The 15,455-nt window shown below is 45.2% G+C and overlaps 1 protein-coding gene across 2 annotated transcripts; it reads right to left on the minus strand.

Annotated features, from left to right (window-relative positions):
• Positions 1-346: 346 nt before the first annotated feature.
• On the minus strand, positions 347-14,869 carry YY1 (YY1 transcription factor). Of its 2 annotated transcripts, none has more exons than XM_053375088.1 (5): positions 14,043-14,869; positions 5,052-5,202; positions 4,220-4,280; positions 3,733-3,891; positions 347-1,429 (listed from the first exon to the last, which is right to left on the minus strand). In XM_053375088.1, the coding sequence occupies exons 1-5, from the start codon at positions 14,773-14,775 to the stop codon at positions 1,247-1,249; spliced, it is 1,287 nt and encodes a 428-aa protein (XP_053231063.1). In that variant the 5' UTR covers positions 14,776-14,869; the 3' UTR covers positions 347-1,246. The 2 variants fall into 2 exon arrangements, with proteins under 2 accessions (XP_053231063.1, XP_053231054.1); XM_053375079.1 differs by having other exon boundaries at positions 5,052-5,214.
• Positions 14,870-15,455: the final 586 nt, after the last annotated feature.

A 15,455-nucleotide genomic window follows, 5' to 3' on the forward strand; every position in this document is an offset into this window, starting at 1 on the left:
CACATGCCTGACTCACCCCACTAATGGGTGCAGCTGTCATCACCTTACCTTATCAGACCAAGGCAGCAGAGGTTGTCTATAGGTTGTCCTGCTCCACCACTTGCTGAATGTAAAAAACAAAAGCTAAACTTCACTGTCAAAGCTGCAGTGCCCAATGGGAGGCTCCATATGATCAAGAGAAATCAAAATCTCCACAACTGCTTAGTGTTATTCAGGTTGGGGGTTTAGTGCTATGATAAAGATACACCACTTACATTAAAAATCTAATTGAATGCAGGGGAGGGGGGTAGTTAAAGAACTATAATTTGACCTGGACAACAGAAGAAAAATAGGCTGTGCTTACAGATTGTTTTCTGCCATATTCTTTCTTCAGGACCACTGTTTTATTTTTTGCCCACTCTATTACACGGGATGTACATATCAGGTGTTGTTAAAAGGTCAGTGCCTGTACAATACATTCTACAACTGAGCACCACTTTCCTTAACTGAACAGGCAAAGAGAAAGTACACGGAACATCAGCATCTGGCAGTATTTTTCCCAAAAAAGTGACTAAAATGGGTTTAAGTTGATTAACACTATTAAATCACATCTAATATTTGTTACTACATGATTTCATTACAGCTATACGATACAATTATACAAAATGTGTTAACATCAAAGAATACAACCAAAAAAATTAAGATAGCAAACAAAACCTATATAACTTTTTTTCTCTTTACAGGAAAATACTTTTGAAGTATGCATGTAACTGCCCATTCTTTTAAAGAAAATCTACTGCAAGCAAAGTTATCAACCTCCAGAAAAAAATCACACATAGCATTACTAAGCATATCCCCAAAAAGTGTACAATATGCACACTTGGAAAATACAAAATTAAAAAATTGTAAGCAACAGGTGAGCTCCATATTTATAACAATGTGAAAAGTCCAATTTTAGCACTGTTGTAGAAAGAACTGTCTTTGATGCAAGTCCATGAACTGTCTTGCCTCCTCCAGGTGGGGCCACGCTTTACAAAAACACCGTACTCTCGAAACCCAAATTATAGAGCAAAATTGAGCATTGCACCCTTAGTTTATTTTGCCACTTTATCAAAAACAAGTCCTTTAGGCGTGTAGGGTTCTTTTTTTGTTTGTTTTTTTAAATTCTTTCCTAGAAACAATATACAAAGGGGAGGCTTATTCATTTTCAACCATTCTCCTGTAAAGTAATATGCTTTGAGTCCAAGAGCTTTCTTCTTGCAGAGTTTCACTGGTTGTTTTTGGCCTTAGCATGTGTTAAGATGTGAGATTTCAGGTTAGTTGACTGAGCGAACTTCTTATTACAGCCATCAAAAGGGCACACATAGGGCCTGTCTCCAGTATGAATTCGCACATGTGTGCGCAAATTGAAGTCCAGTGAAAAGCGTTTGCCACAACCTTCGAACGTGCACTGTTGAATGAAAACACAGGGCATTAGGAGCATGCCTCAAATACTGTGAACATGAAACTATGATTAGTTTGCTCATGGCATGCTGGCACTTTCTAGTCACCATTTCTATACAGTCTCTCATAGTCGTCACAAGGCAGCGGGCAATCATTTAAAAAATGCAATACAAACATACAATATTCAGAATGAAGCTGAAACTCAAACCCGTGGACTTCCATACACGGGATCATATTTGTTGCTGGTTGACTGACTGAATACAAAGAGTGATCACTAATAGTTTCCCATCACCCTGGAGAAAGGTAACAAGTGGGACACCACAGGGTTATGTCCTGGGCCATTGTTGTTCCAACGTCTTTATAAATGACTTGGGTGAAGGAATTGAGGGGATGCTCATCAAATCTGCCACCAAACTGGGAGGGGTAGCCAATGCCACTGAAGACAGAATAGTGATTCAATCAGACCTTTAACAGATTGGAAAACTGAGCTGAAACTAACAAAGTGAATTTCAATAGGGACATATGTAAGGTTTTACACTTAGGCAGGAAGAACCATCTGTACAGATATAGTATGGTGGACACCTGGTTTGTCTGAAGTACCTGTGAAAAGGATCTAGGACTCTTAGTAGACAAGCTTAACATGAGTCAACCGTGTGATGCAGCAGCAAAAAAAGCTAATGCTATTCTAGGCTGCATCAACCGACGTTTAGTATCCAGATCAAGGGAAGTAATAGTACTGCTCTATTCTGCCTTGGCTAAACCACACCTGGAGTACTGTGTCCAATTCTGAGGAACACAATTTAAGGAGGATGTTGACAAGCTGGACAACTAAGATGATCAAGGGTCTAGAAGCCAAGCCTTATGAGGAATGGTTGAAGGAGCTAGGACTAGATGACCCTCAGGGTCCCTTCCAACTCTACAATGCATAAAATCATATCAGGTATGATTCTATACCTCGTGACATGAAATTACTAGCAGTAAGATATCTCAAGAAAAAGCTTTACATTTCTAAAGCAGTTAAGTAGTAGTCCAGGTACCACATACGCCTATAAGCAGTTTTTGGTATCCTTCAAGCACCACCTTTACTTTTTAAATCACATTTCCCCAGGAAAATACATTATAAATGTACACCAATTAACCACGACGTTACATTTAAAAAATTACTGCAAATAGCAGGCTTTCCAGCCAAGAACTTAGGAATCCCATGGACATGAAGAATTCACCCATTCCTTACTATAAACACTATGGTGCAATGCCTGTGTTATCTGAACAGTTTAGCAGATGTAACAAGCAAAGTACTTCTTTGGAGGATAAAGAAAGACAATGATCACTTTATCCACTGAAATCAAAGTTGGCATTCACTATCTGTGACTTGTTTCTATGCACGGCTTCATTCATAGCCCTCTTGCACAATTTTCATTTCATTTGCCAACGAAAGGCTGAGGAACATTTGATGAAGAGGCATGAATGGCTGGCTTCAACAACATGGCAAAAGTCAATTCTTGATTGCTTTATATAAAGGACGGTGAATAACAGCCATGGCAAACTACTACTACTAAGAGGTAAAACAACAGTTCTAAGAGCACCAGCTTTCACAACAGGAACAGAATTTCTCCACTTTCTAGATTTCTGTTTATTGCTCCTATTACAAAAGTTTGCATACAAGCACATTCTAAAAAACCTCAAGGAGAAAAAACACACATACAATTTGTTTATGATGTTGTCCAGTTTGTACATCTTGAGCTGGCAAACTAGATAGTATGACTTATCAGTGAAAGACATCCCACACCTATATAACCTCTGAGGCCTGGCCTGTAGTGGGAAAATGCAGCATGTCAGGAAAGGGAGAAACAGTTCTCAATATATCGCACTCCATCTACATCAACAGCTTGCAAGTGCTCCAATAATTAAGTCTCTGACAATGATGAAGTGTGCAGCCAGCAAATGAAAGGCTTTTGGGGTTGGTGTGTGTGTGTGTGTGAATGTAATTACATTTTGCTAGGTATATTTTGCCTAGCAGCTATTAAGTCTGCTGCTTGTTATAAGACCTGATCTCAAACCTCCTGGTAACTATGGAAAGATAGCATCATGAATGGCCCAACAAGACAGGATAGGAAAATATTTAGTGTGAAATGCCTGTTGGGCAGTCGCTTGAATTATCCTCTGTCCACACATTTAGATTATTTCCAGCCCTTTGACTGGTCTTACCTAATTTTATCTGAGAAAAGGTACCTTCGGGTTTTTGAGCCTCAGAATGATCTCTACATGCAGCATAAATGTCTACCAAAAGTATTTTGAAAAAAAAGTTACCTGAAAGGGCTTCTCTCCTGTATGAACTAGCTGGTGCCGCTTTAGTTTTGAGCTCTCCACAAAGGCCTTGCCGCATTCCGCACAGACGTGTACTCGAGGCCCGTGAGTGTGCAGGTGCTTCCGCATGGCAGAGTTGTCCCTGAACATCTTTGTGCAGCCCTTCGAGAGAATACAAAGAAGACCCATCAGTGGACTGTATTACAACTAGGATTTCTAGGTGCTCTACTAAAACACATTCAGCTTCTTCACATTTTTTGCTAAGTCATTTTCAGATTTTTTATTTTTTAAATACATGAGCTGCTTTCCCTTTGTCCTAGTTGCCATGGCCCTTCTACTTCCCATCAGCAGAAACAATACTTTAATACAATACAAAATGTTAGCAACTTTCCTCATACTTTAATTTTTAAAAGGAACAGAGAAGTAGTCTTTATACTCTGAAGCTAAAAAGCATTTTGTTGACTATCAGCAATCATAATATTTCACTCACTTTATGAGGACAGGCTATCGTTCTTGGAGCATCATCTTCTTTGATTTTTCTTGGCTTCATTCTTGCAAAGAAAAGCACAACAACATTGATCAGTGAAAAGGAAATATATTCTTATTTGCTTTGTATTAACAAAGTAATCTTCTGACATAAACCAACTGTATCGTATTGCAGTTGTGATGGCAAAGTCTCAAACTGACCGGCTGAGCTGGTGTGATGGCATGAAATATTGCACTGTCCAGGAAACTAAACAGTTTACAGTTCAACTTCTGTGAGGGAGGGGAAGCTGTTATTTTGGTTGGGAATAAAACCTCAAAAGAAATCTCAAAGGGTTAGGAAGTGAGAAGAGACTGGTCCTATCTCTGCACATTTAAGGATATGGAGCCCAGAGGGGGAAGGCTGGAGGCAAGATGGAATAGAGAATGGACTTTGAAACAGGAATCTGTAAACTTGAGGAATATGGCAGGCAAGCCAGAGAATTTATTCCAGAATGACCTAATCAGAGAGAGAACTCCGAAGAAATTTCACAGCAATTATGACAGTCTCTATGGTGAGGAAGAAAAACCACGGAGTGATAGAAGCTGATCAAGGGTGACTAAAGGGAATTCCTCTAAGATCAAGATCCTGAGGGGGTAACCCACCAGCGTGACCTGCTCTCACTGTGGCATGAACTGGGAGGCTTTAAACTACACAATAAAGGGCATCCTCACACTCACAATTCCTATCTCAATGACTGAACTCTTATGCCAGAAAGATCATATCAGTATCTGATATATTATGAATGAGTATAATGGAATAATGTTTTTACTAGAAAAACAATTCTCTTACCACTTACCTTGCAAATTCAGCCAGCTGTTTAGGGTCTGAAAGATCGATGCCAGGTATTCCTCCAGGTGGTAGCTTCTTTCCTGTCATGTATTCAGAGTAGTCTGGAGGGGAGTTCTCACCAATGATCTGCTCTTCCACCACAGTCTCATGGTCAATGTCTTTTTTGTCATCTGAAATGATTAGAGCAAACTGAATTTTGATTTAACATCCTCGAAGGACACCACCGTTGGCTAGGCTTGTACCTTAGCACAACCTCCCCCACCCTTAGCGCTAGCAAACACCCCTCAAGCTATTTCCATATGCAGGGTCAAAAAGGTAATAAAATGCATTAGCAAATGATTATTTGCTTACAAAAATGTACTTTATGGAACTCTCTGCCCTCCACCCGAGTACTAAGCACTAGCTTTATAGAACATGCAATTATTTCCTATTTCAAATGAATACAATGCTAAATTCAATGTATGATGAGTTGTAACTATAAATATATACACTGGCAACTCTGCCAATTTCAGCTTAATTTAGCAACAGCATGATCAATAAGATGGCAATTAACTTCCATTTTCTTTTAATAATAATTCCCTTTAAATAAAGAGGAATTCTGAATTTTTAATTCTAAAGAACTGAATTCTTCAACTGCCAATTCCTTGCTAGAAAAATAATCCACAGCCCAACAAAGATATGAACAGCAGGCAGGGCACATATGCTAACGGAACATTTTGGGTAATCAAAATCTGTTGCCATAGCTTGTTATAAGGTGTTCGACAGTTTCTATATTTCATTATCAATTCATTTTCTTCCTTTTTTAATCTACCAAAAGCACAGCACAAACAAAGCAATCTTAAGGGCAGAGGGAGAAAGAGAGAGAGACTGTGGCGGAGGAAGCCCCTTTGTCCTACAGGCAGGACAGAAAGGGGCAAGTGATTCCCACCCCTCACCCCATTTTGCCTTTAATGGCTGCTTGTCCTTTTAAAACCCTTTCCTTCCCACTGCTTCCAGTGAGAGGGTGTGATGGGGGATTGGGAGGATCCTAAAGATCCACAGTAGCCACCCCCAACCCAGAATGCCTCCTTTTTGTCCTCTCTGCTGTCCTACTTCCTTGACAGCTCCATTTGCCAAAGAGCAGCTGAGAACCAACAAGAAGTTCCAAGCATCTCCAAGGATCCCAGAATTGCTGTGCAGGTTTGGAAATGAATGAGAACTGAATGAGCCAGGAGGATTGATCATGGAGATTACACGGCAGGTACAGTGCTTCCTGCAGCAGTGAACAAGGTCTTGTGATCCCTGCCTGCTATTGTGAGTCTTTGAAATAACATGGTATGTCCAAACAAGTACATATTTGTCCCTAATGCCTGCTCTTGAATGCTAGGCAGATCATTTGTGCTGTGGCTGCTGTAGACACCCACTTCTTCAGGGGAAGCATCAGAATCTGACAAAAAGCCTTCACATCTTGTCAATGTGTGCATCAGGCTTTCGGTCCTGACACGGTCTGTTGACATGGGCGAAGGCTTGCAAAGGTGTCTGGGGAGAAGGAAAGCCTGCTAGTTAAAGCTGCCCAGCAACGCCTCTGTCCCTTCTGCTGTCGCAGCTATTGAAGACCAGACAAGAGCCCTAGATAAGCACTGCAAACTTTTCAAATGGTGCAGCGGGTGGTAGATCCTATTCCACCTTTTGAACCTTCCCCTCAGAAGATGGCATGGCAGCTCCTGTACTATGCACTAGCTAATCCACTTCTGTAGCCCCAGGTGGATGGATCCACTATCCAGAATCAGAGGGTGGGGTAGCCTAAAGATCCGCTGGCTTACACCCATTTTGATCAGTCCTTCCTGTCTATGAGGGTTAGCACCGACCTAGCAAAGCCACCCTGACAGGGTGGTTGGGCCATCTGGGTGCTCCCCTCCATCACTACCAATAGCAATTGCTCTCCTAGAGGAGTAACCTCTTCCTCTCCTAGGGCTCCCAGAATAATAAATTCTGAACTGTGCATGGAATGGATATGGTGTTGAATGCCTCCTCCTTTAAACTTAGAACACATATTCAGCTAAAAGCCTGCCTCATGACCCACCCTGGCTAGGTAGAGGGGTGGGTGGTGGGGAATGCAATGAAAAGACCCATGCATCAAGACGGGAAGGACCAGAAACTACATAGGAACTCAGAGGATATAGGACGCTAATTTCAATGACCTTGCAAGTGGGAGAGCAGATCTATGCAAGAATTACTGCCTCCACTGAAGAAGAAATTAGCTAATTTAAACTCCCTGTAAGAAAGAATAGTGAATAGCTCTACCCTTAACACTATCCAAAAATAATATTTGAATGTAAGAAATGAATAAGCCATATGCTAATTTGTCAAATGTCTGCTGAAATTCATGAATTGATCCCATTATTTTAGTTTCCACATAAGCTAACAAGGAGAGGTATCAAGAATAGCTCACCCTTGAAAATTCTTCCTAGTGAAACACCAAACTAAGGCCGGGGGGCCAGATGCAGCCCAATCGCCTTCTCAATCCGGCCAGCGGACAGTCCATGAATCAGTGTGTTTTTACATGAGTAGAATCTGTGCTTTTATTTAAAATGCATCTCTGGGTTATTTGTGGGGCATAGGAATTCGTTATTTCACACACACCCCCAAATAAAATATAGTCCAGCCCACCACATGGTCTGAGGGACGATGGACTGGCCCACAGCTGAAAAAGGTTGCTGACCCCTGACCTATATAGTTCTTTCATTCTTTGTGAATGCCACCACTAGCTCTAAATATAATTTTCAAGTAGTAGTTCAATGCAGGATTCTCAGGAATTCCGTCCTCCTGAATAGTGTCCAAATCTCAAGAATTCCTATACAGTGGTACCTCGGGTTAAGTACTTAATTCATTCCGGAAGTCCGTACTTAACCTGAAACTGCTCTTAACCTGAAGCACCACTTTAGTTAATGGGGTCTCCCGCTGCCGCCGCGCCACCAGTGCACGATTTCTGTTCTTATCCTGAAGCAAAGTTCTTAACCCAAGGTACTATTTCTGGGTTAGCGGAGTCTGTAACCTGAAGCGTATGTAACCCAACGTACCACTGTATAATCTTTTTTTTTTACACTTCCGGCATTCAAATGTGATCAATGCTCTAGAAAGGTGGATTTGAGTTTATGAATAGAGATGGTAAGTCTGGTTAAAGAATGAGGATTTAAGTAACATGACAGATGACTTGAAGGAGCCATGGGAGAAAGAAGCAAAGGTAACCAGGAGCAAGTAAGATTGCAATGCACAGTAAAGCAGACAATGAAATGAGATTGGATATAATGCTGGTCTGCATGCATGTCAGTGCTTCTGAACTTTCGCCATAAGTCTTATTTGCTCATGTCCCCAATTATGTGCTTAGGATGAATCATTGCTGTTAACTGGGAAAATCATTTTACATTCTGTAATTTTTTAAAAAAGAAAAATATATATTAAGTGGTTTTCAAGTATGCTGAACTATTGGACTTGGATGAGTTGAATACTCTTTGGTAAAGGAACCCTCAATAATTCTCAATGGATCTGAGGATGGATGATTATACCTTCAAAGAATGGAGGTTAAAGAGCTGCTATTGCTTTGTTCTTAGGTTTCACAGTGTATGGTTCTAGGACCCTAACTTGACAGATCATCTAACCTAGAAGAAGCAAGCTGTATGCACATTGAGCAATAATATTTGTGTATTATCATGCAGAACAGATTACTGGTACTAGCATGGGGAATGCAAGAATTTAAGAAGAACACTGTTGGATCAGACCAAACACCCATCCAGTCCAGCATTCTGTTCACATAGTGACCACTTCCAAATTTGGGAAACCAAATGAATTATAGCCGTTCTCTGTTCTGGTGAGCATCTGGTTGATTTATCTTCTGTACATAACAACACCCCAAACTGGCTTGAGCAACCAAAAGGTAACAGAGCAGAAAAAATCCAGTAGCACTGATGGATGCAGTCAAGTTTCAGAAGCATAGTCAAGGGCATTAGTGGACGATTTGGGGCTTAAACGTAACATGATAGGATGCCAGTGGCCACAGGTGATGTAATGCTAGTGATATGGCTGAAGACATCATATTATGCAGATACATGCTGAATTTCTAATAACTAGGATCTAAACTTACATTTCTACTTCTGGGCATTATGACCTAGATCTTACTGCAGTGAATTCTTATTAATGAGATACGCCTGTACCGCTTCAGTCTGATGAAAACTATACAATGGGGTGGGGGAGAGAAACGAGGCTAAAATGCTTCTCGGTGATATCTGGATTTCTATGTGGAAGTAATGCCTAGTTCAGAAGAGCATTCTGGAGTGGAATAGATGTACTAGGCTTCTGAAAAAGGGATGGCACATAGGATTGGGGGAACCCGTGGCCCCCATAAGTTGTTGGACTCTAGCTCCCATCAGTCCCAGAGAACATGGCCAATGGTCAGGGATGATGGGAGACGGAGTCCAACAGAGTATAGGGGGCCACAACCTACCCACCACTAATTTAGAAGATGCTATCTGACAAGGGTCACTGCAATAGCCATGCAATAGTTTCCCGCTTACTAACTGAGAGGGATTTCTTAATGGTTTGAGAAATAGCATTGTGCTATAATGAGACCCTGGAATGTAACTAATTACCCAGAATGACAACAGAAGGTAAGGACTTCCCTTAATTTGAAAGCTGCAAGTTATTAAATTGCTTAAGAAGCAACTCTACTCAACCCCAAACTTCAAAATTAAAAGTCACTTGAGAGCAAGTACATGGTATTTGATGTAGTAACACAATTTTTTAGTAATTCAGGATATTATGCTAGAAACTATTAGGCTTTCCACGTGCATGAAAAGGGGGGAAGAGAATGCCTAAGAACTGTTTTGACCTCCACTGTCACAAGTTCAGATAAGGCACAGGATAAATGCAATTATGGAGCAAGTTGAACTGGTTACCAAAACTCGGTTTCCATCCCATAAAACACAGGATATGTAAAAAGATGCATTCAAGATTTCAGAAGACGGCATCTGAGAAGTTTATAAAGTTTAACCAGTTCAACTATTTGAGCATCTGAAAGGGAGTGCCATTTAATGTATAGTACTGTAACTGAACACATCCTCCTCAAATCCTACCCTATTCAATTCAGAACTGGCAGAAGTGTTAACTTTCCTACAACAATTATTTTTGCAGGAGGGCATTAAAGTTCCCTTAAACAAGGCTAAAGGAATATTATGGGTAGCCAGTCCCAAAACTGAGGGATGCATAGCCCTCCTGTTCAGAACTTGGGAGTATCCAAAAGAGGAGAATAATAGCACAAAGACGATATAATACTAGGTAAACAGATGGCTGAGTAGACAGCATGAAACAAGGATGTCGTATAACTCTTCTAACTTTGTACAAACTGTTAAAAGTTTGATTTGAGCCTTTTTTGTGTTTAATCATCATACTATAGTATTTCAGATATATCCCACTGTTAAGAGTGGAAGGTATATATGAGGAATTCAATTATGCTACTTCTGTTAAGCACACCTTGAACTAGTGGTCTGTAAAGTGCCTAAAAGGAGCAAGCACAATATTGTGATCAAACAGGGCAGGTACTCAATTAAATTATATAAGCAGGCTGATGGACTTCGAGAGCTATCAAGGCTTCAGAGCACCACAGAAAATAATGGGTGTATATACATATTACATTTCAGCAGAAAAGGCTATTGCATTATTTATACAAGGTCAAAACAAGCCTGGATTAATGCACTGATTTTGATTCAGAAACAGAGAGAATTGAGCCCATAACTAACAGAGTTCATTTAGGCCATCAACACCAGTAGCTTCAGACACCTTACTAGATGCCTGAAAATCCACAGCTCAATGCAGCTAATTGATCTTTGACTTTCGGCACCTCTGGCAATAGCTTCTGCATCATGTAATATTTGACAAAGCTGCTTAACATAAGCACAAGGCATATAGGACTACAATCTGCACTAGAAAGTAAGCCCCATTTATATCAGTAGTACTTGCTTCTAAGAAACCATGTGTATGTCACTGCAGAAATTACCCATTTAACATATTATCAGATTCCGTGAACCACTCTTAAAACTCAATTACTTGAAAATTTATCAGCGTGGTCAATAAAGTGATATGGCTATGGAAATATCATTTTAGATTGTCACAGAATGCCACTTGCTCAGTTTCTCTGAAGTACCAGAGGACAAGATAACCAATAGTGAGGGGGACTGGAAATTTCAAAAACACTGAATAAAATCTGTTCTGGCATAGTTTTTAGACAGCACACAGGATCGAGCTATGATGTTCCACATAATCTAATGTGAGTTGCTTCCTAAGAATTACAAGCCTTAGTTCTAAATTAAGTGATTGTGTTTAGTAGTTTGGATTTATAGTAGGCATGTTCAAAGTCCGTTTTGGGGGCCTAATCAGGCCCCTGTGGCACTTTATTTCCTGGGATAAAATCCTAAAAAACCCTCAACAACTTCAGTCCTAAAAAAACTCAACAAACATAGCCCTTCATCAAATCTGGCCCTCTTTGAAAGAAGTTTGGACACCACTGATTTACAGAGAGCACACCAAACACATCTGTCACTGGTCTCTAAGCAATGTAATGATATATTTACTCAATGAAAAAATATGTACAAAATTAACTAAAGGTAAAGGTACCCCTGCCCGTACGGGCCAGTCTTGACAGACTCTAGGGTTGTGCGCCCATCTCACTCAAGAGGCCGGGGGCCAGCGCTGTCCGCAGACACTTTCGGGTCACGTGGCCAGCGTGACATCGCTGCTCTGGCGAGCCAGAGCCGCACACGGAAATGCCGTTTACCTTCCCGCTAGTAAGCGGTCCCTATTTATCTACTTGCACCCGGGAGTGCTTTCGAACTGCTAGGTTGGCAGGCACTGGGACCGAACAACGGGAGCGCACCCCGCCGCAGGGATTCGAACCGCCGACCTTTCGATCGGCAAGCCCTAGGCGCTGAGGCTTTTACCCACAGCGCCACCCGCGTCCCTATGTACAAAATTAGTACAGCACAAATGTTATGTAGACTGTATAGTCATAGATTCTGGATTGTGCTCCTGGCTGGCAGTGTTTATTTTATTAATGATTAAAACAATTACTCTGTCCTGGGGATTATGTTGTGCTGCTATTATTAATATACAAAGTTGCCCTTTTAACACCAGGACTTTCTAAAACTATGTATTATCAATGCAGTAATAAGGCAGAAACTCAAACTAATTCAGCAAATATTTGTTTCTTTCACTTAACACACTGAAATGTGCATGAACTGTGTTCTAATCAGCCAAGCAGGCATATATTGTAAAACACCAGGAGCCAAATTCATACCCATTTTTTTGTTTCTGTAGGCGATACTTCAAGGGATCTACTTGAGTATAACCTGGGATGGCTCACTCATTAGAGCATGAGACTCTTGGGTGAAACATTCCTGCAATGCAGGGGGTTGGTCTAGATGACCCTCACAGTCCCTTCCAACTCTGCAATTCTATGGATTAGGACACTTAAAAATAAAGGATTAATGGTAGTAGGTTCTCCATTCATTAACACTCTATTTAACTTGAAAAAACCATTTGAGAACTCTAAAACCCTTAAGTTTCCTACAGCTGCTACCCTTTACTATTAACCCATATATACAGGCAGGAACCACAAGCACTGTTTACTGCGGAGGTTAATTCCCTTGAAACAACATATCCTGGATCTGGAGGCCGGCAGTGTCAATTTCACACACCTGCTGTGTAATGAGAAGAGGTGGCAGCACCTATTAAGTCAAAAGGCACTCTCTCTGCTGGTCTTCTGCCAGAGATCCAGCTTCCAGGGTCAGAGAGGATCCACCTCCTTCCTTCAGAGCAGATGTCAGTGATCCAGGCGTCTAATTTTAGGCCTCCCTCAGACCCCTCAAGTTATTAAAACCCCCGCTAGATGTCAGCTAAAGAGACTTTTAAGCACCGTGAAAACAGGCTCAGTTTGGGAAACGTGTTTCGTGTAAAAGGGACTCGGTTCTGGTGTTGGAAGGAGGCGGCAACTAGGGCGCTTCCCCGACTTACTGGCAGTAAAACTGAAAGCCGCGCTTCCTGAACAGACCTCTTGTCGGAATTTATTCGGGAGTTTTTATGGGGAGGAGAGGGGGACTTAGCCAAAATCCCGGGAGGAAGGAGAGAAATGAGGAGGAACCGGTCAGGCAAGCGCTCCGAAGTCGAGGCGGCTGGTTGGGGAAAGGAAACGGACATGAGGCGGGGCGCAAGAAGGGAAGGGAAGGAAACGGCTTATCCGTTTGCTTGCGGGGGAAGGAAAGAAGGTTGAAAAGACGACGAAGGGAAAAGAACAGCGAGGAGGGTGAGGGGGAAAGGGAACGTTTAAAGGTCGTCCCGAGTCTGTCACGGGGTAGAGAATGAAAGGAAGGAGCTACACGGAGAGGAGGCAACGGGAGGAAAGGGGACGGAAACGAGGCAGCTCGAGGGAGAGAGGCTGGAAGAGCGGAGGGAAGGGGCCGCCAAGCTCGGCCCGCGCCGCCGCGTGCCTGCCCCGCCTCCTCCCTCCCTCCCTCCCTCCCCCTACTGCAGAAACTACGCCATTGCGGCCTAGTCCAGGAGTCACTCAGAGAACGAGAGGAGATGGGGGGGAGGGGAAGGAAGGAGAGCGCGCGCGCGCGGACAGGCAGGCAGGCGCGCCGCCTCGCCTCGCCTCCCCTCCTCTCTCTCTCTCTCTTCCTCTCGGCCGCCATCTTGGCGGGGCCGCCGCCATCTTTCTTTCCCTTTTCCCCCCCGCCGGAGGGAGCCGGGCAATCAGGCAGAGGCAAGCGCAGACCCCGCCATCTTTTCGGGGGAAGCCGCCATACTTGCCCTGGCGAGATGAACATGGCGGCGCCCATCACACACATCCAAACATGGCCTCCCTTCAAAACAAAACGGGGGGAAAGTGCCCGCCGGGCCCGGAGAAGGGCTCCCCGGACCCTGGGGGCCTCCCCGCGCAAGGTGCCGAGCCCCGCCCGGCCGCTCCACTTACCCGAAGCCCACATGGTGACCGAGAACTCCCCCTCCAGGGTCTTGATCTGCACCTGCTTCTGCTCCCATTTCCTGCCGCCGCCGCCCCCTTCGGCCGCGCCGCCACCACCGCCTCCTCCCCCGGCCAGGTAACTCTTCTTGCTGCTCTTCTTCCCGCTGCTGCCGCCGCCGCCACCTTTCTTCACCCGGCCGCCGCCCGAAGAGGAGCCTCCCCCTCCCGAGCCGCCCTTGCTCCCGGCGGCCGCGACGGTGACCAGAGTCTGCTCGATGTACTCGTCCTCTCCGGCCGGGGCCGGCACGGGGATGAGGATCTGGTCCTCGAAGCCGTCGTCTGCCCGCAAGCCGTCCGAGTCGTCTCCGCCGACCACCTCCTCGCGGGTCTGCACCAGGATCACCTCCTGGTGGTGCGGGTGGTGGTGCAGGTGGAGCTGGCCGCCCCCGGCGCCCACGCCGCCTCCGCTGGGGTCGCCGTCGGTGACGAGCGGCTGCAGGGCGATCATGGGCGGGTGGTGGTGGTGGTGGTGGTGGTGCCGGCGGTGGGGCGGGTGGTGAGGGCCGCAGTCCTCGCAGCACTCGTCGTCGTCGTCCTCCTCCTCCTCCTCCTCGCCGCCCACCACGGTGGTCTCGATGGTCTCCACCGGGATGGTCTCCACCTCGATCTCGTGCAGCTCCACGATCTCGGCCGGCATCTCCGAGCCGTCCGTGGCGATGTACAAGGTGTCTCCCGAGGCCATGGCGGCGGGCGCAGCGGCGGCGGCCCCGAGCCTAGCGACGGGCCTCGGCTCCGCTCGTCCGCCCGACGCCGGCGGGGCTCAGGCTCCTCTCGCTTGCCTTCCTTCTCCCTCTCCTCCTCCTCCTCCGCGGCCGCCTCCTCCCCCTTCCACACAAACACCAGCTCCTCGCTGGGAGGGAGGGAGGAGGGTGGGAAGCAAGCAGGCAGCAGCCTCCGCCGCCGCCGCCAAATCCCGCCCGCGCCGCCTCGCGAGACTTCCGCCGCTGCGAGAGACAGGCGCCCCGAGCCTCCCTCGCCCGCCATCCAGGCCCGGGGGAGGCCGCGGCTGCCGACGGGACACGCCCTCCGCTCGCGGCCGGGGGGCCAATCGCCGGGCGAAGCTCGACCTCAGGGCTCCGCCCACCACCCAAACCACGCCTCACTCACCAACGGCCAAACAGGGCGGTTGGTCTTCCGCCGCCCCTCGCTTCCCCCCTTCTCGGCGCCCAGCCTATCGCGAAGAAGCTCGGCCGCGGAGCCACGCCCACCCACCCGCTCCTCCTCCTCCTCCTCCACCATCTCCCTCTTGGGTTCCAGTCAGCTTGCCGTTGGCTTCTGACGAAACTTCTCTCGGCTGGGTCGGCCGTTGCTTTCTTCGGCCCCGCCCACTTCTCTGTAGAGAGCTTCTCGCGACTGTCATTG

The sequence above is a fragment of the Podarcis raffonei genome, chromosome 1 (genome assembly GCF_027172205.1).
Source record: "Podarcis raffonei isolate rPodRaf1 chromosome 1, rPodRaf1.pri, whole genome shotgun sequence".
Taxonomy (NCBI): domain Eukaryota; kingdom Metazoa; phylum Chordata; class Lepidosauria; order Squamata; family Lacertidae; genus Podarcis; species Podarcis raffonei.

What these genes read in the sequence shown, in the direction of transcription:
- YY1 (XM_053375079.1), bottom strand. Translation starts at nt 14,775, where the DNA reads ATGGCCTCGGGAGACACCTTGTACATCGCCACGGACGGCTCGGAGATG. An exon ending in CGATAGCCTGTCCTCATAAA is followed by an intron (nt 3,892 to 4,219) that starts GTGAGTGAAATA and finishes ATTCTCTCGAAG; the next exon opens with GGCTGCACAAAGATGTTCAG. An exon ending in CAGGAGAGAAGCCCTTTCAG is followed by an intron (nt 1,430 to 3,732) that starts GTAACTTTTTTT and finishes TTCATTCAACAG; the next exon opens with TGCACGTTCGAAGGTTGTGG.